At 39.4% G+C, this 25,129-nt stretch overlaps 3 protein-coding genes across 5 annotated transcripts in view; 2 read left to right on the forward strand and 1 right to left on the reverse strand.

The window, feature by feature from the left end:
• The window catches only part of ikbip (IKBKB interacting protein), a 10,204-nt gene extending 4,077 nt beyond the window's left edge, over positions 1 to 6,127 (forward strand). The window contains exons 3-4 of one of the 2 annotated variants that reach the window (XM_034673755.1): positions 3,880 to 4,101; positions 5,488 to 6,127. In XM_034673755.1, coding sequence (XP_034529646.1) covers positions 3,880 to 4,101; positions 5,488 to 6,039 — 774 coding nt within the window. In that variant the 3' untranslated portion in view covers positions 6,040 to 6,127. Of the gene's footprint in view, positions 1 to 395; positions 2,428 to 3,879; positions 4,102 to 5,487 lie in introns of those variants that run through there. The other variant, XM_034673753.1, reaches the window with a different exon arrangement.
• Positions 6,128 to 9,987: 3,860 nt separating this feature from the next.
• On the reverse strand, positions 9,988 to 16,068 carry ckap4 (cytoskeleton associated protein 4). Its single transcript, XM_034673577.1, has 2 exons — positions 15,483 to 16,068; positions 9,988 to 11,862 (listed from the first exon to the last, which is right to left on the reverse strand). The coding sequence occupies exons 1-2, from the start codon at positions 15,801 to 15,803 to the stop codon at positions 10,675 to 10,677; spliced, it is 1,509 nt and encodes a 502-aa protein (XP_034529468.1). The 5' UTR covers positions 15,804 to 16,068; the 3' UTR covers positions 9,988 to 10,674.
• A 3,770-nt stretch (positions 16,069 to 19,838) lies between these two features.
• Positions 19,839 to 25,129, forward strand: part of uhrf1bp1l (UHRF1 binding protein 1-like) — a 62,288-nt gene continuing 56,997 nt past the window's right edge. Inside the window, exon 1 of one of the 2 annotated variants that reach the window (XM_034673373.1) lies at positions 19,839 to 20,245. In XM_034673373.1, the coding sequence (XP_034529264.1) occupies positions 20,202 to 20,245 (44 nt within the window). In that variant the 5' untranslated portion in view covers positions 19,839 to 20,201. The remainder of the gene's footprint in view (positions 20,246 to 25,129) is intronic. The other variant, XM_034673372.1, reaches the window with a different exon arrangement.

The following is a 25,129-nucleotide window of genomic DNA, read 5'->3' on the forward strand; positions in this document are numbered from 1 at the left end:
AAAGAGGAAAGTTTTTAGTCTTTTAAAGATATTAAAATGTGAAACCTGGTGATGGACAGGGAGTGGAATAATCTTTCCTTTGTTTTAAGGGGTCACGAGAAAAAAGTGCTTTGAACAACTTCCTCATGTTATAGAAAAAGCTCTGCGTGCAAAATGTTTTTTTTAAAGCAACATTTTCTTGAATACTTTCCAACTTAGCACAATTATTCCTTCATGCATCCCTCCTACATCTTATATACTTCCATAGTGACCTCCATGAACGCCTCTCAGTTCAATTCCACTGTATGCTTGAGAGTTGCATGCGCTGTCCCTCCTTATGTATCTATCATGTATAAGTGATGACGACCATAGAGCTCCCACAGAAACAGCCCTCCTGTTTTGTGTTGCGGCCGCAGCTTGCCGCCTCTGAGGACGACCTACAGGAAGCGCTCTCCACAGCCTCTTTGGCGACACGAATCCAGCAGGACATCGCCACCCTCCACGCTGCTGTCATGGCGATGCAAGCTGACGAGAACTCCGCCTCCCAGAACCTGCAGACTGTCAACGCCCACTTCCTGAACGTGACAGAGACATGGCAGGGGCGCCTGGCTGTGATCACCTCCGACCTCACCACCCTCAAGGCCGAGTCGAGGGAAGCGCATGCCGGCGCTACAGATGGGGTGAACGAGGCTGAGCGGAGGGCCCGGTCACTGGCAGAGAGGTTACAGGAACTCGAGGACAGCACCAAGAGGAACGCTCGAGCAATGGAGCGCGCAGAGGTGGACGACGCCAAGCGAGCACAGGATCAGCTGGACTGGAACACCAAGCGGATCCACAACCTGGAGGCGCAGATCAGCAGCCTGAGTAAGAGTGAGGCGGAGCTCAGCGCTCTGCTGGAGGAGCACATCCCCAAGGCGCAGCAGTGCGAGGAGCATCTGCCGCAGGTAGAGGAGGCTGTGCGCTCCATCCTGAGGCTGGGGGGCGATCTGAGCGGGGCGGAGAAGCGTTTAGAGGAGGTGACGTTACAGGTGTTCGGGACTGAAGACAGCATGTTAAAAGCTCTGACTGAAATCCTGGAGATCAGGCAGGAGCTGGACACGCTGCACGCTCAGAACAGCATCCTCAAGATGAAAAACGAGCTCTCCGTGGTTAAAGAGGCGGTCCGTGAACTCACCATGGTGCTGAGGGACAATAGGGTCGAAAGCCAGCAGGACACTCCAGAGGAAGAAGGGTGGAAAAATGGTGAGGAGGAAGAGGAGGAGCCTTGGGAGGAGTGGGAAAACGATGATGGGACAACTCAGTCTCCTTCTGATGACATCACTGAATGATGTCAGTGTGTGGAGTCAACCAGGGAAAAGGAGTGTCTCTGAATGTTGTGCCAAAGGCTAATACAGTTCAGGTTGAATGTTTTTCAAGATGTGGACCTCATTTTAAGTCAGAAACTGTGACTGTCATTGGATCAAGTATTAACTCTGGTCAAGTCAGTTCTTATTTATGTATAAAGCACATTTAAAAACAACTCAGATTAAACTCAGTAAAAGATTAAAGCACCCTCATACACAATAATCTACAAACATCAAGTTAAAATAACTTAATCGTGCAAACAGCATTGTGAAAATCATACAAAAAGAATGATCATCCAAAATTGTTGGACAATAAAACATCCAACGATCAGCCGTAACATCATGACCACCTGCCTCATATTGTGTGGGCCCACCTCTCATCACTTCAGGGCCTGAAGTAACAGCCAAGACTTGAAATCCACTAGACCTCTGCATCATTGCGCCTTGGCTGCTCATGAAAGGATTGCAGGTTCACTTTTGACTGCTTCTTCATATAACACCCTCTGACAGGTTTCATTATAATGACATCATCTCTATTATTCACTTCACTTATCAGTGGTCATAATGTCACGGCTGATTTGGGTAAATAGTGAGACCAAAGCTGGGCTTAAAATAGTAATATTTGTTAAATGTGGATTGACACGTTTAGGTTTCTTTGTGTAAAACATGCACCAGTTACTGTGAATCAAGTCACTTGCACTGAAACAGGTCTACAGTAATATGTGTGCCGGTCTTTAACTACATGAAACTGAACAAAGGAACTAGTTGGCTGGTCAATATACAAACAATTGACAATCTTTTCAAATGACAGATACATGTAAAGTTCCTCTACTTTTTTCAGTACTTTTGAATATATTTTGATCTCAGTCTGTCTTTAAAAAAAAATGCATTTCTATGACGTCATCGTGTGCTCAGGAAACAGGTGAAAGAAAAACCTGCAAGAGTTTAAGTCCAAAGAATTGAAGGATCAGTGTTTTCTTTAGTATTTTGTATAGTCTTACCTTTGTTGTAGTAAATAGTATTTTTTTAGCACTGTTACATTTCACATTTTCAAAAAATGTCATCTGTTTTATCACGTATTTAATAAACAAATTTTCCTAAAACATCTCATTGTGTGTGTTTTACTTCCTATTTGTGGAACCTCCTGTGAGGAACTTTGAGGTTGAGATTTTGGCACCCCCCTGTGGACAAAGCGATACATCTAATCTCATCACTGATTTTGTCCTGAACTTGTTTAAATACAGAGAGTAGTGGCCATTTGTCATAAAAAAAAAACCTCAAAGAATAATTCAAGTATCAAACTCAAACTTTAACTAACATAACCAAAGGGTCACTGATGCACTGTGGGGATGTGATGTACGCAGGGAAAAGAAGTCCAATGTCCATGCAAAGTTCAGCGGTTTCAAATGGTTTATTTTGATGGCAAACAAAAGGAACAAAGAAAATCACGGCTCCTGCTGCCTCTCTTGCACTGGTAAAAAAACATAGGCCCACCCAGGTGCATGCCAGCCTTCTGCCACCTATACCTACCTAAATAACCTCAGGTGCCCACAGTTCCTAAATACCAAACAAACAAAAATAAAGAATATAAATAAATACTGAATGTACAAAAAATCTAAATATACTAAACACATGACTAGCAAAAAATATAACCTCAAAATATAATTTAAATGAATTATAAAAAGAAAAGTTTAGATAAATCTAACAACTACTGTAAATAATAGTCATGTTAATAATTTAAAACCTGAGTTTACTGTACAGAAGTTTGTGGCTGCAGTTTTTAGACTGTTAACACTGCACCAGGCCACACTTTTGTTAAATGTTTTATCAAAGAGTTATTTTTCTATACAACTATTTAATGTATGTTGGGCTGTTCTTTGTGCTCCCTGATTCAATATGTGGCCAAAATGGTATTCAATCAGGATTGTGCAGTTCTTTGTGAGTTTTATATTTCTTTATCAGGAGAGGAGAAGGGAGAAATTTGAATGAGCTAAAGAAAGAAAAAAAAATGCTGCTTTTGTCTAAACAAAAATCAAGTTTGTCTTCAGTATATACCTGTTATAATGAATAATTGTATATAAATTGAAATGTGAAGAATGTTTTTTTGCAATACTGAAAATTAAAAAAAAAAAAAAAAACTAATACTACTTATTAATTCTAAACTAAATAAACAACTAAATACAAAAAATAAACAAATAGCTCCAACACTGAGTTTTGACAAAAATGTCATCCTGCTAATTTCCAGCAGTCACATGTTTCACTTAACACGAATGGTTGCAGTGGAAAATGTGAATTAAGGCTGTTTCTTTAGCATGCAGGTTATCACTATGCCTGCCACCTGTTCTGCAGCAGCATTAAATATAACCATAGGAACACCATCTTCATCTGGTGTGCTTCATAGGTCACAAAGTAGCACTCATATTTTATTAAGTCTGTTTCATAACCAGTTAAAGCAGCTAACTTGAAATGTCATGTATTGTATAGAACTTGCATCTCCTAAACACACAAACGTGTAGCTGTTGCTTCATCCGTGTACACACTGTTTGTTCTGTTTCAGTGTGAGAGCATCCAGCCGATGCTGGAGGGTCTCGGGTCTCAGCGGGGGGCTCTCAAGCCTCGCCTGGAGAGTTTGGAGCAGGACGTGAGCGGGCTGAAGGAGTGGGCCTCGGGGCTGAGCGAGAACCGGGATCAGCTTCAGACGAGGCTGAAGGTGCTGAGGGACGCCGTGGGACAGATTGAGGAACGCACCTCAGCCATCACTAAGGACTTCAGCAACAAGGTGCGTCAGATGTTGTCTTTGATTTTGCACATTCTGGTGAAAGTCATGTGATTGAGGGTAAATAAGTAAAACCAAAGGAACAAAACGGAGGCTGCAACCTTTGATATTTCTATCTGCTAATAATAATAAAAAGTAAAACAAATATTTTGCATTTTTGCAGCCTACGCAAAGTCTGCACAGATATTATTTTGGCATATTAAAGCTGCTGTTGGTAGTCACAGAGTAAATATCTGTTCAGAGAGAGGGACTTCGAATGTCAACACTATCCCTCCCAACTAGATTTCCTCTTAGCCCCCCAACACAGATCGGCGTGTGCAGGCTAAGGTGATTCTTGAGCCTGGTGGGACAGCTCAGGTTGTTTTAACCCTTTTCTGTCCATTGTTGATCTGCGGTGGAAGGAGGAGGAGGGAGGCAGAGGACTCGAGAGGTTACAGGATACCGTGGACCAAGGCACCAAAATAAATAATAAAGAAATAAGGAAGTAGAGAAATAAAGAGGTAAAGAAAAAAAATAATAATATAAAATAAAACAAGAGGTAAATAAAGAAAGATAAAGTAGAGAAAGGGGAAGAAAATTAAGAATAAGGAAAATAAAATAAACTAAGGTAGAGGAATAAAAGAGTGCGTGTGTGTGTGTATGTATGTGTATGTGTGTACTGTGTATATGTGTGTGTGCATGATGTGTGGTATGAGCTCAGACAGCAGTGGACGGGCAGAGGTTTCTTGGTTATGGAGGGTTCAGTGGGTGTGCAGTCATGATAGTGCCGGACTCATAACCAATCAGAGGACGTAGTAGGGGCCGCCCCTTAACCAATCAGGACAGAGGATTGGAGATTAGCTATGATTGGTCGGTCATAACGGGAACAAGGGGAATAATAACATTGCTTGATACAAAGGCATTGGAAAACGCAGAGATTTCAAAATAGTCTCAAATTACTCCACTTACCGATGAGTACCGATGGGCATTATGACCTTTTCTCCAAAACCAGCTGAAAAAAAGTAACTTTTTTTACACCATTCCTACCAACAGCAGCTTTAACTCTCTAAAATTCAGTTTTCTGTCTCATTAGTCACAGAAATGCTATAAAATCTGCCATTGGTGAGCCTACAACCAGAAAATGTTTGAAAATGTTGCTCAATATTTCTCAAACTATCAATGTACTATCTAATAAGTTGCCAAATAATTTTTTCTTTGAACATGGGTGAAATTAATCATCATTTTAATTTGGAAATTATAAATAAAAGAGAATAATAAATTAGGAATATATTTGTATCTCAAACCTTATTATGTTATTTTTAATAACATCCAAGAGAAGTGTAAAAAAAAAACCTAGTAGACCGGTTCAATTTCATGCCCCCCTGCGTCTGCTCTGTAATCCTCCTGAAGGTGGCGTCAGTGAGGACCGATGTGCGCAGGATGGACGGCCTGCAGTCAGAGCTGGAGTCTCTGCTCTCTCAGGTGGGCGAGCTGGAGGAAAAGACAGCTCAGGTGGAGCGCACCATGGTCAAACGCATCGCGGACGTGCTGGCCGACAGCATCGACCGAGTCTCAAATCTCCGCTCTGCTTCTGATCGCAACTCTCAGGCCATAGAGCAGCTCCGCAGACGGGTCCCTGAACTCACCGCGGCTGACACGCAGATCTCTGAACGCATCAGGGAGCTGGAGAGTGGCCGAGCTCGTCTGATCAGAACGGTGACCTTCGCTGCTGACCTGAAACCAAAAGTTGCTTCTATTAAAAGAGACTTTGGGGCGTTTGAGCCTCAGCTGTCAGACCTGACTCTGCGGATAGGAAGGCTAGCAGAGGATTTGACTCAGAGGGAGCAGGAGATCTTTGAGCTCAGACAGACTTTAGCTAACCTCACTGCAGTGGAGGGAGATTTAAGTTTAACAAGTAAACAGGTTAATGAAATAGCTGAAATATCTGATGTGCACACATGAGACACACTGCAAGACTTTTTTTTTTAGCAGTCCACTACTGTTCAAACTACAGTTTGAAGTTTTCCTGAAATAAATCGTTGTATTCCAAAAAAAATAACTTTGTGTGTTATTGTGAACAGAGACAGATATGAGGCGCCGTTTGTAAAGTTGTGCACACTGAAAATAACAGCAACATTTCTCCATATTTAGCTCCAAAACGTCATAAAAATGTAGAGTGAATTTTTAAAAGTCACTATTTTTTTATCATATTTAGAGGAATATTTGTGATCTTCTTCACATTTAATTTTGTTGTGAAAAATATATTAAGTTAAAATCATTGTGAAATCCAAATGCTAAATATAAATCTAAATGTTAAATATAAATATAAATGTTCAACATATAATCAAAAGTTTCAATGTTAAATCTAAATATGAAATATAAATGTTAAATGTGAATATTAAATATAAATTTTGCTATTGCTAAGTCTGTATCGCTAGACGGCAATTTGATTTGCATATCAGCTAAATATTTATGATTAACATTTATGAGCAACATTTAAAATTTATATTTATCTTTAATATTTATATTTAACATTTATATTTATATTTAACATTTAGATTTAGCATTTGGATTTATATTTAACATTTAGATTTATATTTAACATTTAGATTTATATTTAACATTTATATTTAACATTTATATTTATATTTCACATTTTTATTTATGTTTAATATTTTGATTTATGTATTTAAAATTTATATTTATATTTAACATTTGTATTTAACATTTATATTCATATATAACATTTATACTTATATTTAACATTTATATTTAACATTTATATTTATATTTAAAATTTAGATTTATCTTTGATATTTAGATTTACATTTAACATTTAGATTTAGATTTACCATTTAGATTTATCTTTAATATTTATATTTATATTTAACATTTAGATTTAGATTTAGATTTAGCATTTATATTTATATTTAACATTTAGATTTAGATTTAGCATTTGGATTTAACAATGATTTTCACTTAATATATTTTTCACAACAAATTAAATGTGAAGAAGATCACAAATATTCCTCTAAATGTGAAAAAAAATGTACATTTAAAAATTCACTCTACATTGTTTTGGAGCTAAATATGGAGAAATGTTGCTGTTATTTTTGGTGTGCACAACTTTATAAATGGCGACCCATAGTCAGAACTCAAACCTGGTAAGTATGAATAAAAACCTTTTGCAGCTGGACTCAACATTTCCAAAATTTATAGTATAATATTCAAGTTAGCTCATGCCCCCTAAAAATCAACTCTTTATAGAGTTAGGTTATTATGGTATGATTAATTAATAATTCAGCTAATATTAATTCTGATGTTACGTTTTCATCCAAAAATACGCACAATCTCTTTGTTTTACCCAAAATCAGACTAAGAGTAAGGAAAACATGAGATAAACACAAACCAGTGTAATGTTTTTGGATTAATAAGAGGCTTAAACTTCAACAAGCTAAAAAGCTACTGATGTTAGTGTTAACAACAATGGTTGACAGGTTCCAAACAAAGAGTAGTTTTGTAAATAACCTCCAGTAAAATGAATAACTGTCATTGTCGTATACCTCAGGGTGTATTTTGAAACTATTGTGCAAAGTCAGGCTAGCTGTCCCCCCCATTATAAGTCTTACTGTCAAGCTATGATAAGCGACAAAATGAGTGTACAGAAGTGAGTATAACATCGATCTAAATGTGTCTAAATCTTGGCAGGGCAGGAAAAAATCGCTCTTCCCAAAATGTCTTACCATTCGTTCAAAGGAACAGAGCTCCAGACACAATCATAAAGAAAAACTAAGAAGGTTAGCCTACTTATTATTCTTGCATTCTGTAAGTAGTCGCTAGAATCCACAAAAATATTTAGCTTCTTCTGCTGATTGCTCACAAAATTTGACTTTGTTTCTAAGTTGTATTTTTTTGCTTTTGCACCTTTATTGATAGAGGAGAGGACAGGACAGTGGATGGTGTAGGAAAGTGGGAGAGAGTGGGCGAATGACATGCGGGAGCAGGAGAGAGGCCACAGCCTGGATTGGAGCCTGGGCCGCCTGCTACATGGGCGCACAACTTGACCATTAGGCCAAGTCCGCACCCTGACTTTGTTTATTTGAGGCAAATCATGGCCACGACAGACCACAAGATATATTTTTAAAAAGTCAACTTTTGACGCCCCAGAAGGATTACAGTTTCTCCTCCACTCCATAATATTTTGTAGCAACAATACAACCTGCAAGTTTTTTTTCTTTCTAGCATTAATGCTTACAGCAAGTTACTACAATGTCAACACAGTTTCTTTCACCTTAGATCAAACTACTTCACATTTTGCAAAGACTTGAAATTCCAGTTTGTTACGTTAGTTTTGTCTTTCAACTCCAGTCCCTCCAGGCTAGATTACTTCGAAAGGTTTTGAAGTGCCACGCCGGTAAAGCCTCAGGCATTAAACAAGGAAGCACATTTCTACGAAACACCTGGAAGTGAGAAGACGCATCCAAAAAGAAAAAATGACATGGTTTCTTTTACGGTGAATTACAGGGCTCAGCATGTAGTTGTCAGTACGAGGTGGTGAATCATCTCACCTTGTAACCTGACAAAGATCGCATTGTGTGTGAAATATGAATCATATGCAGAGGTGTTAAGTATCAAAGTACAAATACTTTGTTACCTTACTTAAGTAGGCATTTTTGGTATCTATACTTTACTGGAGTAATTATTTTTCAGCCGACTTTTTACTTCTACTCCTTACATTTCAAAAATAGCCTCGTTATTCCTGTTACACTTCGGCTTGTTTTCATTCCGGCTTGTCATCATTCAAAAAACACATTCCAATAAAGGCTGTTGATAACATGCCTGTGCAGTTTGACTTTTTGCACCATTACAATACTTTTAGGCTACGAGTCATCATATCCTCCGCTCCATGAAACACGTCAATGCTCAGTAGTACACATATATGATTCGTTAATGTATTTGCATTGTACTAACATGCGTTCATTTTCAATGGGCATGAACGCAGCTGAAACAGGTGCAACCCAAATATTTCAACATGAACATATAAATATAACATTATAGTCATTATGGCCTTGAGAAAAGGTTTTTTTTGGGATGTGGGTTAGTGCACTATAGGCCTCTGTGGCGCAGTCTAAGCTTTAGTCCTTAATTTTTTCCCCCCTTACATTACTTTTACTTTGATACTTTAAGTAGTTTTGAAACCAGAACTTTTACACTTTTACTTGAGTAAAAAGCTTGAGTTGATACTTTAACTCAGTGGTCCCCAAACTACCCGGCCCGCCTCCACATTTGGCCCGGCCCCCTGAACAATAGCCTACCAGAGACGGTTATTTGGTTATTATTTATTTCACAAATAGTGTTATTTATTTCCTGACTTTTTTCTGTGAAGATCCCAGAGAGGGTTATTTGGTTATTATTTATTTCATTAATAGTGTTATTTTTTATTTCCTGACTTTTTTTTCTGTGAAGATCCCGGAAAGGGTTATTAATATTTGGTTATGTGTGGCTTTCTGTAAAACAATAAATGTTTTACATTTAGGCACCCCTGCGATCGTCACACTTTTTCTGTTACAAACTGACCCGGCCCCCATCAGAGAAGGGAAAAGTTATGTGGCCCTCACAGGAAAAAGTTTGGGGACCCCTGCTTTAACTTCTACAGAAGTCGTTTTAAACCCTACTATCTATACTTCTGCTTGAGTAATGAATGTGAATACTTTTGACACCTCTGATCATATGGTAGAGATGGAGTTCCGTTGAGGGTTTTAACATGACTATAAAATCCCTTTCGCAAATCGTGAATGTAATAATCAAACCCCACCCATGCAGCCAGTCTACATCAACCATGATGCAACAGCTACAGCAAAACAAAGCAACAAATCATACCATCACTCTAATAATGAATTCTAACACAGCTCAGGGTCAACAGGAGTTTTATTCTTATTAAAAAAAAAACAGAGTGAGTAAAAAAAAGAGTTCTCAATAAACAGCTTGTTATTGCATTTGGTGTGTGTAACAACAGCATTTCAAAAAATAAAACATAGAAAAAACTACAGTGCAGAGTGAGATTGAATTTGAATTCACAGATCAGCAGTCCAGCTCTGACTCGCTCCCCTTTTAGCTACTAAAATGTGCAACATCAACCATCAAGTGTGAGATAAATTCTTCATGAAAACAGAAAAAGTGAGGTACACACCATTAAAAAAAGGCAGACATTTTCTCTCTGTAGTAATGCTTGGGATGAGAGACATCGATGGTTGTAATAAAATATGAAAAAGTGTTGCTATTTCACTGCTTTAACCAGCAACGGGGAAGACACAAAAACAAATGGGGCAATATTTCAAGATGAAACTATATTTAATACCCCCTTTTGCTACTTTTTATGCTGCTGGTTAACCTGTAAGTGGTGCAATGATCATTATTTGCCCAGTTTTCTTGATTTCTGACAGATACCCTGAAACACAATAGTAAGAAGTTGTAACAGCTTTTGAGCCTCCTGATTCAGTAAAATGTCAGCCATGATAAAATGGCCAGTTGGCACCTTTTGGTAATCTCTATTGTTCATGTTTTGGTTTCTTGACATCGCACCTCTGACTTTAACCCCTACTTTCCCTTCTTGCCTGGAATTTTGGCTAAACCTGCCAGTGTCTTTGTGGTTTCCTGGAGAGCTTTCTGTAGTTCAGAGATTGCCTTATCGTGGCCTTCTAGCTTTGCTGCTTTCGCTTCCAGACCAGCCACCATGCTTGTTAAACTCTGCAGCTGCTCTGGTTTGACTTTGCCGCTGCCCTCCAGAGCGGCGATCCTCTTCTCTAAGCTACCCTGAGTTTGCTCGCTCTTGGTGCCACTTAAAGCGGCTATTTTGGACTGGATCTCCTCGAAACTGCTCTTCAGTGACTTCTTCTCCTGCTGCAGGCTGGTTTTAACCTTCTCTAGTGCCTGTCCCTGCTCACTCAGAATGCTTTCCTGGCTGTCGTATTTGCTGAGGAGTGATTCCATTCTTGTGCTGATTTCGGTCACGGATGCTAAAAGCCCATCTCCGCTCTCCTCAGCTGCTTTGACCCTGACTTCCAAGTCATCCGATGTCTTCTTGGCCTGAGCAGCTGCTTCACCTGCCTGCTTCTCTACGCTACGGACAGCATCAGTCGTCTGCTGTACAGTGCTCTCCAGGGTCTCACTTGTGTCTTTCAGAGACTGGACTTCAGCCTCTGCCTCAGACAGTGACTGCCTCAGACCCCCAATATGCTCTTGTGCCACAGACCTCACTGTTTCTACTTCCTCAGACAAGGAGGCAACTTCCTTATTACGAGTTTGCAGCTCTTCCCTAACTGCATTGATCTGCTGCCTGAGAGAATCTGCTGCTGCGTCGGAAGCCTCTGAGGTGGTTTTGATTTCAGCTACAGCGGTGACGATGGCAGAGAGTTCCTGCTTGATAAGCGCGGGGTCCTCCATGTCGCCCAGACGGGCCTTGAGGTCAGCCAGCTGGCTCTGTGACGTGCCCTGAGCTTCTGTGAACTCGGTCACGCTGGCTTTGATGGACTGACTCACCTCAGCCAATCGCTCCTCGACAGTTCTCTCCAGAGACGAGAAATCTCGCTCTCTGGCTTCCTTCACTTCACTGATGCCATCTGAGAGATCCCTGAGTAGATTGTTCTGGAGCTTCTGAAGGGCCTCCTCCACCCTCCTCGTCTCTACCTCGCCTCTCTTCATCCGAGTGACGGCGCCCTCAAGCTCCACCCGTGTGATGCCAAGTGATGATTCCAGCCCGTCCACGACACTTCTTAGAGACTCCACCTGTACAACGAGACAACAAAGAACACAGCTGTAGTGTTCAATCTCACATCCAACTATGCACTCCTACATAAAAACTGCTAGAAGACCATCAATCTCCAAAATATGAGCTTTTTGAACACTGCCATATAACCACAAAAGTTCAAAAAGTAGGAGACAAATGAATCAGTCTTCACTAGACAGATACCCATGCTTTTATATCTGCTTTTATAACCTTATTGTCACAGCCTATCAGATCTTAACTAAACGGAGGCCTGCTGAGGACAACATTTTGAAGGTTGAAGAAAACACACACCCACAAACACACTTTACTCCACAGAGTGACCCTTAACCTCCCAATTGTCTCACAACATGAGTAACTGACCCACTCTCCCTATCTTTCATCAATCTCATTGTCTGAGGGAACGACTGAAACTGCTTGATCTTTCAAGGAATCTGTGATTATTTCCTGTCAGTATCATTGGAAGGTTGACTGAGTTCATAAATATGCATGTGAGCTCATCTCTTTTCCTAAGCAGGATATTACCCAATCAAAATGTGTCTTACTGCACAAAACCCCTGAGGCAGTGGGTAAGAAACCACAAGTTTCGAATGAAATAAGCACAGAATGTGTCTCTAATGAATCACCTCATACACATGCATGTTTCTATGTCAATATATATTTATAACATGTTAAAACTGAGGTTTAACCCCAACTAACCCCTCCTCCAACAGTTGTTGCCATCCACAGTCTCCCCAAAAGCAAAAGGAAGTCAGAAAGGCTATAATATCTCTGCATAGTGATGTGTGTTTATGGCTTCAAACTCAATAACATTCAAACATTATAGAGATAACTTTCCCTTTTCTTACTAACCAAAAACAAAAACTAAGGAGCCAAAGTAATGAGAATTACTGTTTATCTGCTCAAACTTAAAGCTGCTGTTGGTAGGAATGGTGTAAAAAATGTTACTTTTTTTCTGCTGGGTTTGGAGAAAAGGTCATAATGCCCATCGGTACTAATCAGTAAGTGGAGTAATTTGAGACTATTGCGAAATCTCTGCGTTTTCCAATGCCTTTGTATCAAGCAATGTTATTATTCCCCTTGTTCCCATTATGATGGACCAATCATAGCTATTCTCCAATCCTCTGTCCTGATTGGTTAAGTGGCGGCCCCAACTACGTCCTCCGATTGGTTATGAGTCCGGCACTATCATGACTGCACATGCCGATCTGTGTTGGGGGGCTAAAGGCTGATTTATACTTCTGCGTCTCCTCTACGCAGCAGGGGCTGACGCGGACTTGAGCCCCACATACTTGTGCGTCGGTGTGTCTGTGTTGCGCAGCAATTCTCCGCCGAAACACTAGAGGGCAGTGTGGTCTCTCTGATAGCCGGTCGCCTGCGTCCTGCCCCGCTACGATCTCTGTTTACTGTTCCACAGAGATTCAGAGCGTGTTATGTTAATCTACAGCTGATACATGTTGCTGTTTATCATACAGACATGATTACATGAAGAATAGAGAGGAGGAGATGAAATACACGGCCGATGTGCGGCCGATGTCCGGGATCCCGGAAGTGTTGTAAATGCGGGAAATACAAAGCCGCCGAGCAGACCAATCACAGGGCTTGAGGTCCGCGTCGGCTCTACGGGGAGTTACATTTTGGAGGAGGTGCACGTCAGCTACGTGCGTAGGCCTCGGCGTAGGTATGGGAGCTATGCGGACACCCGGCGTAGGGTACGCCGTTGATTCAACGCAGAAGTTTAAATCAGCCTTAAGAGGAAATCTGGTTTGGAGGGATAGTGTTGACATTCAAAGTCCCTCTCTCTGAACAGATGTTTACTCCGTGACTACCAACAGCAGCTTTAAGCTGCAATGACTAGCATGTCATGCTAGTTAGTTAGGTTAACATTATCACCACCATATTTTTGACTGAAGTGAACTGCATTTGATGTGGGTCGAATTCAGTTGTTTAAAAGTCAAGCTTAAGAGATCTAATATTAGTGTTTTTCCACTGTGAGAAAACCAACCTAGAATGTAATTGTAGTTTCAGCTAGCACCGGTTTTCTGCCACTGATACTAGGGACATGTAGTTTTAGCATCAATCAGTTAAAAGTTAACTTCTAATTTAAATTTTTGAGAGTGCTTTACTAGGTTTCTTCTTTTAAAGTCAGGAAACTTTAACCAAGCTGTGTTTCTATCAAACTTGTTGAGCTAACGTTAGCTTAATTAGCCAACTAGTTAGTGTAGTGGCTAATAAGTTCTTCCACTCACGGCTGTCGTATCAGTTGTTAAATATGTTTGTTTGCTAAAAACTGACTTAAGGACTTTTTGTGTAGCCCTGCATTAAACTAAGGAGCTTTTGTGACAAGTATAAGTAAAAATGTTATGAGCTAAGTCTGCCATGATGAAAGCTTTACAAGTTTAGCAACCAGACATGACTTTAGTTGGAGAAACTGTCACATAGCCTACAGCTCTGCTTCCATGACGGACTGCTCTGACTACAGACAGCTATAACACCACACCCACTACACCCCTTTATTGGACTCATAAAGGTCTGATGGTAGCTGTTATATAAATTCATTTTTACAGGTCATTAAAGTTAAGTTGTCCTCAGCTTTCAATGACAACACAGGGTCTTCTTCAGTTGATTGAATCGTCCCCAGCTCTGACAGAATGAGCTTGGCTGGATTAGTCTTTGAAATGAAGAGAACCATCATGCCATATGACTGAGAACTTAATGCAAGATTATTTAGAAGAGCTGCATTTACTTCTATGTTGCAAGTTAAGAATGAGCTCTCACAGAGCTAAAATCTTTAGCTACTTTTTTAACATATAAAAAAAAGTATAATTTTTTTGCTTCAAAAAATTGTGTAATACATTTAGTTGCATTTGGTTGTAATATTGGAAAAATTATGGGCAAATGACAAACTTTGAATGATCCTTTGAAGCTTGATTGTGACTTTCAGACTAGTTCAACAAAAGAATGTATACCCATTGTTGCTCCTATACATTTGCATAGGTAGGGATGAGTCATCATTACTTGAGTGGTAGTATAGCATAGCAGATAAACTACATCCTTAGAGTAAGTTAGACCACTTATATGCAAATAATGATGATTTACATTAACCTTTTCTGCAAAGGAATGATCAAGAGGCATTTTTTGTGATAGTTGATGTGTGTTAAGAAATAAAGGGTGAAGACATTGTGAATTCATCCTTATCTGTCCTATCATGATAGCCAGAAAAAGTCGATAGCCTATGTGTTGTTCTCAAACAAAAGAAGATACAGGAAATGGAACAGAACGTATCATTTTAGTCTTGTGTGAAACTCTCCTTAAGTGTTATTGATGTTTGCTCATTGAAAAAGCAGGAGAGGGTCTTGAACTATATCTTTAGGGTTTACCAAAAGTGCCCAACCCCCCACAGGAGGCCACAACTACAGAACACTACAACAACTGAATGGACGGTTATGTAATAACAAGCAATGTTATACATTAGTTTCATTTAGACAATGCTCTTCTTTTTTATCTCATAATGAGATTTGCAAAAGTTTGATTATGATTAACATGCCAATCAATAACCATTACTGTTAGAGCTATAGAATATCATTCATCTCCCCATTGATTCCCATCATTTTCCACTTACCTGTTGAACCACACTCTCCATTTTGCTGCCCAGCGCTGCGCTTTGCCGTGCACTCTCTTCATGTTTTGCGCTTGTCTCTCTAATCTCCTCAACCACTTGTTGTAAATAAAAAGCAGCAAACCCTGCAGCTCCTATCAACGCTAAATAAAACACTGTGGTACAGACGAGCCCGACGCAGCTCCCTGACCGTGGCCCCTGAGGTGCGGGGCCACTCACCCCGTTACTGGGACTACTCTTTGGGCTTTTCTTCGACGCATCCTCCGGGCTGGATGCGACACTCTTCTCGCTCGAGTTGTTCTTGTTACGGTTTTTCGCTGTCATGGTGAAAGGGGAGCTCGATGATATGTGTGATGGGAGAGAGAGAGAGAGGGAGTGAGGGCTGTTGGTGTTTTCTTGCAGTCGTGGATGGAGAAGCCCTCAAGTCCAGGCCCCCAAACCGGACCGGCAGCGTATCAGGGAGCGCGTCGTGTCTTTCCACTGGGGCTTTTTGCGCTGAGGTATGCGGATGGGGGCTGTCCCATGTAAAACTTCTTGTTCTGTTAGGGTCCACTTTAAATGTCACAAAACACCAGGAAATGCCGAAATGAATGTTTCCTTATCTACTTTGCATTTTACTTTAACAAATACGCGTTACTTTGACGCAAAAAAATGAACTCCATTGTATTTAATGCACTAAAAAACGAGTGAAGGTTCTGGTGCGTCAATCGGGAAACATCCTCTTGGGGCATCTTCACTTCAGAGCGTTGTAATAGTAACATGAAGTCTCAATGTAAATAAGACAGAGGGATAAATGTAACACTGAAGTAGTCTGCAGTAAGACATGTGAGATCCAAATACTTTAACGCACTGTTCCAATGGGGAAGGAGGAAAGATGCATTAACATAAAGTTGCACCGTGTCACCAATAAGTGTCGCACCAAACAGGCAGCATTGACAAAAGTATCTCAGTCTGTTACTGATACGTGACTAAGTAGATATTCTAATTTATTTAAACTATAACAGACGATCCGACACTTCTAAAACACTGATGCAAACTATGTGCAAGCGGTTTATACCGGTGCAAATCAGTACAGGGAGGGGCTGCTGCTGCTTCTTCTCCATCTTGCTCCTCCTTTCATACGTGGCAGCAGAAGTCTCAGCTCTGCTCTGCAGGCTGCAGTTAAACACCAGTGTTACCTCTCCACGTGGGGAAATACATAAGAAACCACAGCTTCTGTATCCAGTGACAACAAATTGTTACATCTGAAAATGTGAATGAGTCCTTGATCTTTTTCGTGGGTTAAGAAACAATGTCATTCATTCATTCATTCATTCATTCATTCATTCATTCATTCATTCATTCATTCATTCATGCATTAATGCATTTATGTGTCTATTTATTTCTGCCTACTGATTATGGCCCCATTATCTATCATAATACAGTTATTTTTTTTATACATATGCCATTCTCCCCCCTTGCGTTTATTGTAAAATGACATATTTATTTGCAGGTTATTTGCCAAATCTTGTCACTGTTAAACACCCATAAAAGAAAAAAAAAATCACGCACTAACAATTCTCACTTGAATTTTTGAACGAAAATGTACTCTTTCAGGAGTTTAGTGTTTCTACATCCTTGGTTTGAACACTAGATGTCACAAAAGGAGCGCTTGATAGATAGTGAGAACAAACAGATAACACCATGAAGCCATATCACACTTGTTCAATGTCATAACAATATTCCTGAACTACAATTACATTTACTGCATAATATTAAACAGTTAAGGTATTATTACTAAGTAGAGAGCAATGTTAACCATTTGGTCATCTGTTCTATTTTCTTTTTTAATGTGATTTCGTGGAAAAAAAACAAGATAAGATAAACTTTATTGTCATCAGGGGGAAATTTGTTGTGGACATAAGTGCAGTGCTGCTCAAAATCAATACATTCATTCATCATACCAATATACAATAACATGCCCACTGTCAAAAATAAAAAAAAAACATGTCACTGTGGCATACCAATGACACAACAAATACCAATAATACAATAAATACCAATGTGGCAGTAAAAAGCAATGTCATATTAACATTAGTGCAGAGTAAAGTCCAACTGCAAAATGTTAATGATCAGAATTTGATGGATTGGAAATAATTTAAAACTTTTATTTAATCATAAATAGTAAAAAGACTATGTATCAAATGAAACTGAAAAAATAAGCTTTTTTAAATGAAACATTTGACATCAAAGAGACCTTTTTATTATTATGTTCCACCCCCTCTTCTTTAATAAAACTCTGTAAACATTTGGGAACACAGGAGACCAGTTTCTAGAGTTTTGAAAGTTAAATTATGTCCCATTCCTGCCTGATATCAGTTTTTAGCTGCTCAATAGCTCTGGGTGTCCACTGACAAATTGTTCATTACATATTTTCAATGGGTGCAAGACAGGACTGAAGGCTGGCCTGTTTACCACCAGGACTCTTCTGCTAAGGACCAGTGCTGTTGTAATATATGCAGAATGTTGTCTGGTATTGTCATAGTCTGGATGTCATATATATTGTTCAGCATTAATGGGGCCCTGCCACATGTGTAAGTTAGCTATGCCATGTGCACTTATGCATACCCATACCAACATGGATGCTTGCTTTTGAACTGTGTTGATAACAAACAGAGTGCTTCCTCTCATCTTTAGGGTGGAGGATGAACTGTCCATGATTTCCAAATATAAATGTCAAATTTGTATTCTACAGACCACAGGACAGTTTTCCTCTTTGACTCAGTCCATCTTTAATGGGCTCGGTCACAAATAATCGCCATATTTGTTTTGTGTTTTAATTATTTCAATATCCTTTGAAATTAGGGGTGGGACACATTTGGCAATATATCACTGCAGAGCTCTGAAGAACTTTCCCCTCTGATGTGACCTATCTACGTCACTACATCATGACTCCTCAGGGTGGTGCTACTGACATTAATACTGCACCTTACCGTCAAGACTCTAGAATCTAGTGGCACTGTGTACTGTGAAGTGCATCAGCTATGGTGATCTATATTTATAAGACTATCTTACAATTTACCAATTATTGAAGGACTGGTGTAGCATGATATTTTCATTATCATGGGGAATTTATCGGGTAGCCTGTCATCAGTGGTGGACAAAAAACAAAGCTTCAATAAGTCAAAGTATAGATACTCCAGTTCAAATATTACTCCTATACAAGTGAAAGTGGTTCCGTCAAATTATTACTTGAGTTAAAGTCCTGGAGTAGGCTACCTGCTTTTAAAAATACTAAAGTATTCAACATACTTTTTTTTAGAAATCTCAAAACATTATTTTCAGAATACATAAGTGCAGTCAAGAATAAATAGGAGTACATTCTGTTACATTGTGTTTATTTAGAAACCATTACTCGAAATCTCTAAAACTATACCATGGAATAAAAACAGAAACTAAGTTACTCCAAGCACAGACAACTTAGTTTGAAATGTTCATCTGGAAGGAAACAAATGTTATTTAACTCAACACGATTTCTGACATTGGACAGTGAATTTTTGTACGTTTGGGCAGAGTGGGAAACAGGGAGAACATTTCAAATTCTACATATCATTCTTCATTTCAAAAACTCTAACACAGGCTGAAGATATGGTCATGGGTGCTCAGGTGGAGAATTATAGCCATCATTACCACCTCTAAATGAACTGCCTGATCTGAGTGAAATTTGCTCTGTGTTTGCTCCACGTTCAACAGTGGAGACGCACGATATACAGGTACGACTAAACCACTGAGACAAACAGAACTACACAAACACATTTTACTGTCTTAAGGATCAGACTTCAGAAAAGAGAAGGAAATTCATGAGCTGACTTCAAAGCAAAAGTAGTAAGTAACTAGAGTATATGTAGTGGAGTAAAAAGTGCAATAATTGTCTTCTGAATGTAGTGGAGTAAAAGTAATAAGTTCCCCCCAAAAAATAATACTCAAGTAAAGTACAAATACTACAGTACTCAAGTAAATATACTTTGTGACTGTCCACCACTGATCAAGAATAACAAAACACAGGCAGACCAAATCAAGACTAACAAAACACAGGCAGACAAAATCAAGACTACCGTTTAAAACTTTAAAAATTAGTCAAACGTCCATTAAAATAAGGTAAATGTCCAGGTCAAGAAAATTAAACTTTTTTAAAAATATTATAATAATGGAAATGAAAAGGTTTCCAATCTATAATTTAACAGCCTTCTTGAAGAGACAGGATTAGAGCCTGCTCTGACCCAACGAATCGATTCCCACCCCATGTAAATTTCCATGTCTCTAAGTAATACGATTTCCCAGCAGATCATGAACGCACCATGACGCCCCGCCCAGACGCCGTGACAGCAGACGCTGCTCCTCGGACGAGCTGTCCAGGTGTTCGGTGTGAGATATCGCAGAGATCAGGACCGTTTTAGAGCCTCATCAGTGTATCTGCATGATTTGGCCTAACATGATATGCTTTGTCTCCGAGTCCGGCTCTCCCTCGGACGTGTGAAATGCTGTCACCCCGCCCCACCGCTGCCTCATCCCCGTGAGAATGAAGCGGGAACACGGTTAAAATGAAGACTGACACGGGGGTTAGAATCTGAGCTGTGTGTTTATATCTCGAGAGGGAGAAGCTAGCCGCGACTGGGATAGCCTACTAACCCAGACTGTAGCTGAGACACCCGGCGGCGGCTCGGATATCCTCATCGTGCGGCCATGGCTGGGCTCATCAAGAAGCAGATCCTGAAGCATCTCTCCAGGTCAGTGTGTAGCATCGTTAGCAGACAGGGATCGAGGAGGGAAGGACGACGGAGCTGTCAAACAGACGTCAGCTAGCTTAAAGTGCTCCTTTAACGTCCCGAGCGACACTAAAACAAGTGTTTTAATCACCTGACAGGAGTGTGATCGTCTCCACTTTGTGTTTGTGAAGTTAGTTCATGTTGTTAACTCTGTCTGACAGACTGTCAGTGGATGTAACCCCACTGACCTGATACGTGGCTAGTCGGCTAACTAGCTAACACAGGGGTTAGCTGGGGAAGGCTAATCCCTAAATACTTGCTTCAGCAGGTTGAGTCAGATTGTTTGAAACAACAATCTCAGCCTTTCCCTCAAGGCAAAGCACACTCCACTCACTGCTGGCTCATAAAGAAGCATTGGCTGCATCATAAATTATATAATTTGGAGGTGATTGGACTTTAATTTGACAGAAATGTTTGGGTAATTGTGAAGGCAGTGGGAAGACATACCCGAGGGTTAGGATTTGTTTACTCTGTGCGGACGAGGATTAGGGCCACTGGAAAAAAATATATAAGGTCACTTTAAAAAGATAAAACATTATCATTCTGGGGAAAAAAATCTGACTTCAATGACAGAATTCTGACTTTTTCCTCAGAAATCTGAACTTAATCTCAGAATTATGACATGAGTTATGACTTTAGTCTCAGAATTATGACTTTAATCTCAAGATTCTGAGATTAAAGTCAGAATTATGACAACTCAGAATTATGACTTTAATCACAAGATTCTGACAACTCAGAATTATGACTTAAATCTCAGAATTATGACTTAAATCTCAGAATTATGACTTCAATCTCAGACTTCTGAAGTTAAACTCAGAATTATGACTGTAATCTCAGAATTATGACAACTAAGAATTATGACTTTAATCTCAGAATTATGACTTCTATCTCAGACGTCTGACTTTAATCTTAGAATTATGACTGTAATCTCAGAATTATGACAACTCAGACTTCTGACTTTAATCTCAGACTTTAATCTTTTTTTTTTCTCATAATAATAACAATTTAAAAAAAAAATTGACCTTCATTTTTTATTTTTCTTCACTGGCCCTAAACCTCTTCTGTAACTCTGGTTTAAACCATGCTTTTGTGATTTTGTTACTACTGGATCCTCCTGCTATTAAATACAAATAATTACCTACATTTTAAAGCGTCAGTGATCAAGAGAAGAGTTCAAAGTTATTGCTCAGTGCACTTTAAAAAATAAGTAAACAATAAAACTGGCAAATTAAAAAAAAAAAAAAAGTGCAAATGCTGCCAGATATAACCAGGAAATCACAATAATAATAAAGGAACCAAGAGTCAAGCATGTAATGCAAAACAATAAATTGAATTATGAGTGAACAAAGATATGGAAGCTCTTAGTGGAAATACATCTTTACCATGTAGTTGAGATAATGAGTTAATTCCAGTCGTTTTCTCAGGACCTAGCGTAAATAAAACAGAGCTTGTTTCCATATGATTATGGGACCTAGTCACTATTAAAAAAACAGCTTTGATATCTAAAGATAAGAAAAAGAGGGATGTCCAAATAAATTTTTTTTGGACCCCATCCTGATCTGATTCTTTTTAATAATATAGGGTACTCTATAAAAAAGACAACCTATAGATTATACTCTATAAAATTGAGGTAACAATTTGCTCTCTATTTAATAGTGTACATTTGACCTAGTTTTACCAAGTGAAGACTACTTATATTTTACAATGATGAAATACTAAAATTATTTAGGTAAAGGCTACTTATATTTTTTTTGATACATTTCACAACTTAAAAATAAGTTGATGACTCCCGGCACTGGGATCGTACTGCCAACCTTCTGAGTGATAGACAACCGACTCTACCCACTACGCTACCACCGCCCTGTGTGTTCAGTTAGATTACAGGCACTACTTAATTTGCAAACAAGCCAACAGCTAAGGCAACACGTTATTAAAACAAAGTATTGATTATGATTTACAACAACTGGTGCCCCACCCCACTATTACGCCATTGGTGGTCGGGCCCCTGCTGCCTGGGGGTGCCACTCTGGGTATCCTTTATTTTTCTGCTTGGAAGGTGGCAACCTTAATATCAATCCTACCTTCCACCACGATGCCAAACCACAACCGGAGAGTCCCACCAACCGATACTGTCCTCAGCAAAGAAGAAGTGATGACGCATGCACACCCTTCAGTGCATACCCAATGTCATTAGGTAGATATTACTTTATTAGTTTATTTGTGTAGAAATTTTCACTGTTAAAAAATAAGTAAAGAAGGTCAAATGTACCCATTATAATCATAGACTGTATAAAATATGGACGTAGTATCCGTGACGTCACCCATCTGTTCCTGAGAGCTGTTTTGAAGCAAATCGACGGCGGCAGCCATATTGGTAATGCACAACTCAACCAGGCAGAGTGTGACGTAGTGTGAGCCTCTTAGCCAATGGCTGTGTGTTCCCGACCGGGAGTCACGTCAGTCATGTCCTTATTTGGGCAAAACTCATAATCTTAATATCTTCTTAACCATCATGTTAGAAAAAAATTCACCCCCCGTACAGTGTGTGCCATTGGAGAGATTAGCGTTTTAGGGCCAAGACGTTTTTTGAACCAGGCTGTAAACATGTTTATTAATGCTGCAAAGATCGTCTTTTTCCCGTTCATATCTATTTAGTTTCCGGTGTTTCTGCAGCCAGCCTCAAGCGGATTTTCGATGTATTGCAGTTTATATCACTTCCGCATTGGCTTCATCGTTTGAGACCGGAGTTTGCCGCTTGATTATAATACAGTTCAACTGCTGACCTACATTTTTTTTAGTATAATTTAGACAATTTGTACGGATAATATTTACTACCCACAAAAAACTTTTTTTATAGTGTATCTGCAGATACTGAGTCCTGATCCGATACTTGCCAAGATAATAGAGCTGCATGATCTTTTTTGTCCAGCTAGCATTTTATTATTTAAATTAACACTCAGAATGGTATAATAAGATAAGATAAGATATTACTTTATTGATCCCCCGGGGGGGAAATTCAGTTGTTACAGCAACCCAGACATAAGTACAATCAAGAAGTTTCAATAAGTAAAATAAAATAAGATACAAATAAAATACAATTAAAATGAATTAAGAATAGATAAATAAAGATAAAATACAATTTAGATATACACAATGTTACAAATGGAATTTAGATTAAATAGCAGTAATTACAGGCAGTATTAAAACCAAGTGGCAAACTCCGGTCTCAAATGATGAAGCCAATGCGGAAGTGCTATAAACTGCAATACATCGAAAATCCGCTTGAGGCTGGCTGCAGAAACACCGGAAACCACAAAGATATGAATGGGAAAAAGACGATCTTTGCAGCATTAATAAACATGTTTACAGCCTGGTTCAAAAAACAGCTTGGCCCTACAAAGCTAATCTCTCTAATGTCACACACTGTACGGGGGTTGAATTTTTTTCTAACGTGACGGTTAAGAAGATATTAAGATTACGAGTTTTGCCCAAATAAGGACATGACTGACGTGACTCCCGGTCGGAAACACAAAGCCATTGGCTAAGAGACTCACACTACGTCACACTCTGCCTAGTGGAGTTCCGCATTACCAATATGGCTGCTGCCGTCGATTTGCTTCAAAACAGCTCTCAGGAACAGATGGGTGACGTCACGGATACTACGTCCATATTTTATACAGTCTATGATTAAAACTGATTCATTAATGACAGGTTGACATGTTGGGATTATAGTTGGTAATGACAGATTAGCAATAAATAAAAATAAATATGGGTATGTGAAATGATAATAGCTTAGTTTAACATTAATATTCAGTCATAATGATAAGCAGGACATACAGTGGATCCAAAAGATGCCAAAAACCTGCTTTCTCCATGGGGAACACACATGCACATCAAGCCAGGTAACAACAACAACAACAACCACTTTACATCAGCCTATGGTAACTCTCCAGGGACACATGGTACAAAAGAAAAAACATGTACCAAACACAGGAGAGTCTGCTACATTAGTATTGACGCAGCTCTACAGCTTACACCTTGTGGATTAATCATATTGCATAGATGACAAGTGGCTGTTGGACAATTAGCCGGCTCTGATCTGACAGTTGAAATTGGGATTGGGACATCTTTAAAGATAAGAAGAAAATAAGTTGAGATCTTGAGAAAACGACTGGAGGAATTCACGGTCTGACAGGAAAACAGAATACATAAAGTATATGGATGCATGTCAGCTTAGGGCCTCCATACAAATGACTGTTATTGTTTAACTCAAGATCATCAAGAGAGACAAACTTCCTACAATGTTGCCCTAAATGTATAATCTTAACAGCATTCTGCTCACCTAGAAACAGATGAGTCTAATATTGTTCCATGATGTGTTTAATGGAGCTCCCACTTGCTGTGTGAGGCGCCATTTATTTTGATGTCTTGCTGTTAAGGGCAGCGTTCAGCGTGCTTTACATGCATTATTTATTCTTTCCACTGGCCCTCAAGAGACTTTCAATGGACTACTTCCTTGTTTTGTTCCAGGGGGAACTGTGTTACACTCACGCGCTAACCTGCTAGCGACCTATCTGTCATACAGGGGGGGAGGAAAAGAATGAAAGTGGCGTCATTCTGAGCGGAAACGTGGACAGCGGTGCTTCAAATGAGTGACAGCTTTGATCTTTGAGAACGCTCATCGGTTTGTAGGTGGACAGGTTTGTGTGAAGATACAGAACAAAGCTGATTTAGCTCTTTGCTGGGTGTGACAGCATTGTGAGTAATAACAAGTCATTCATGAATACCTTTGTGGTGCTCAGGACTGCTTTGTCCTTCACACTCTTACACAGCACCGCAGCTCAA

This window comes from Notolabrus celidotus, chromosome 21 (genome assembly GCF_009762535.1).
Source record: "Notolabrus celidotus isolate fNotCel1 chromosome 21, fNotCel1.pri, whole genome shotgun sequence".
NCBI lineage: Eukaryota > Metazoa > Chordata > Actinopteri > Labriformes > Labridae > Notolabrus > Notolabrus celidotus.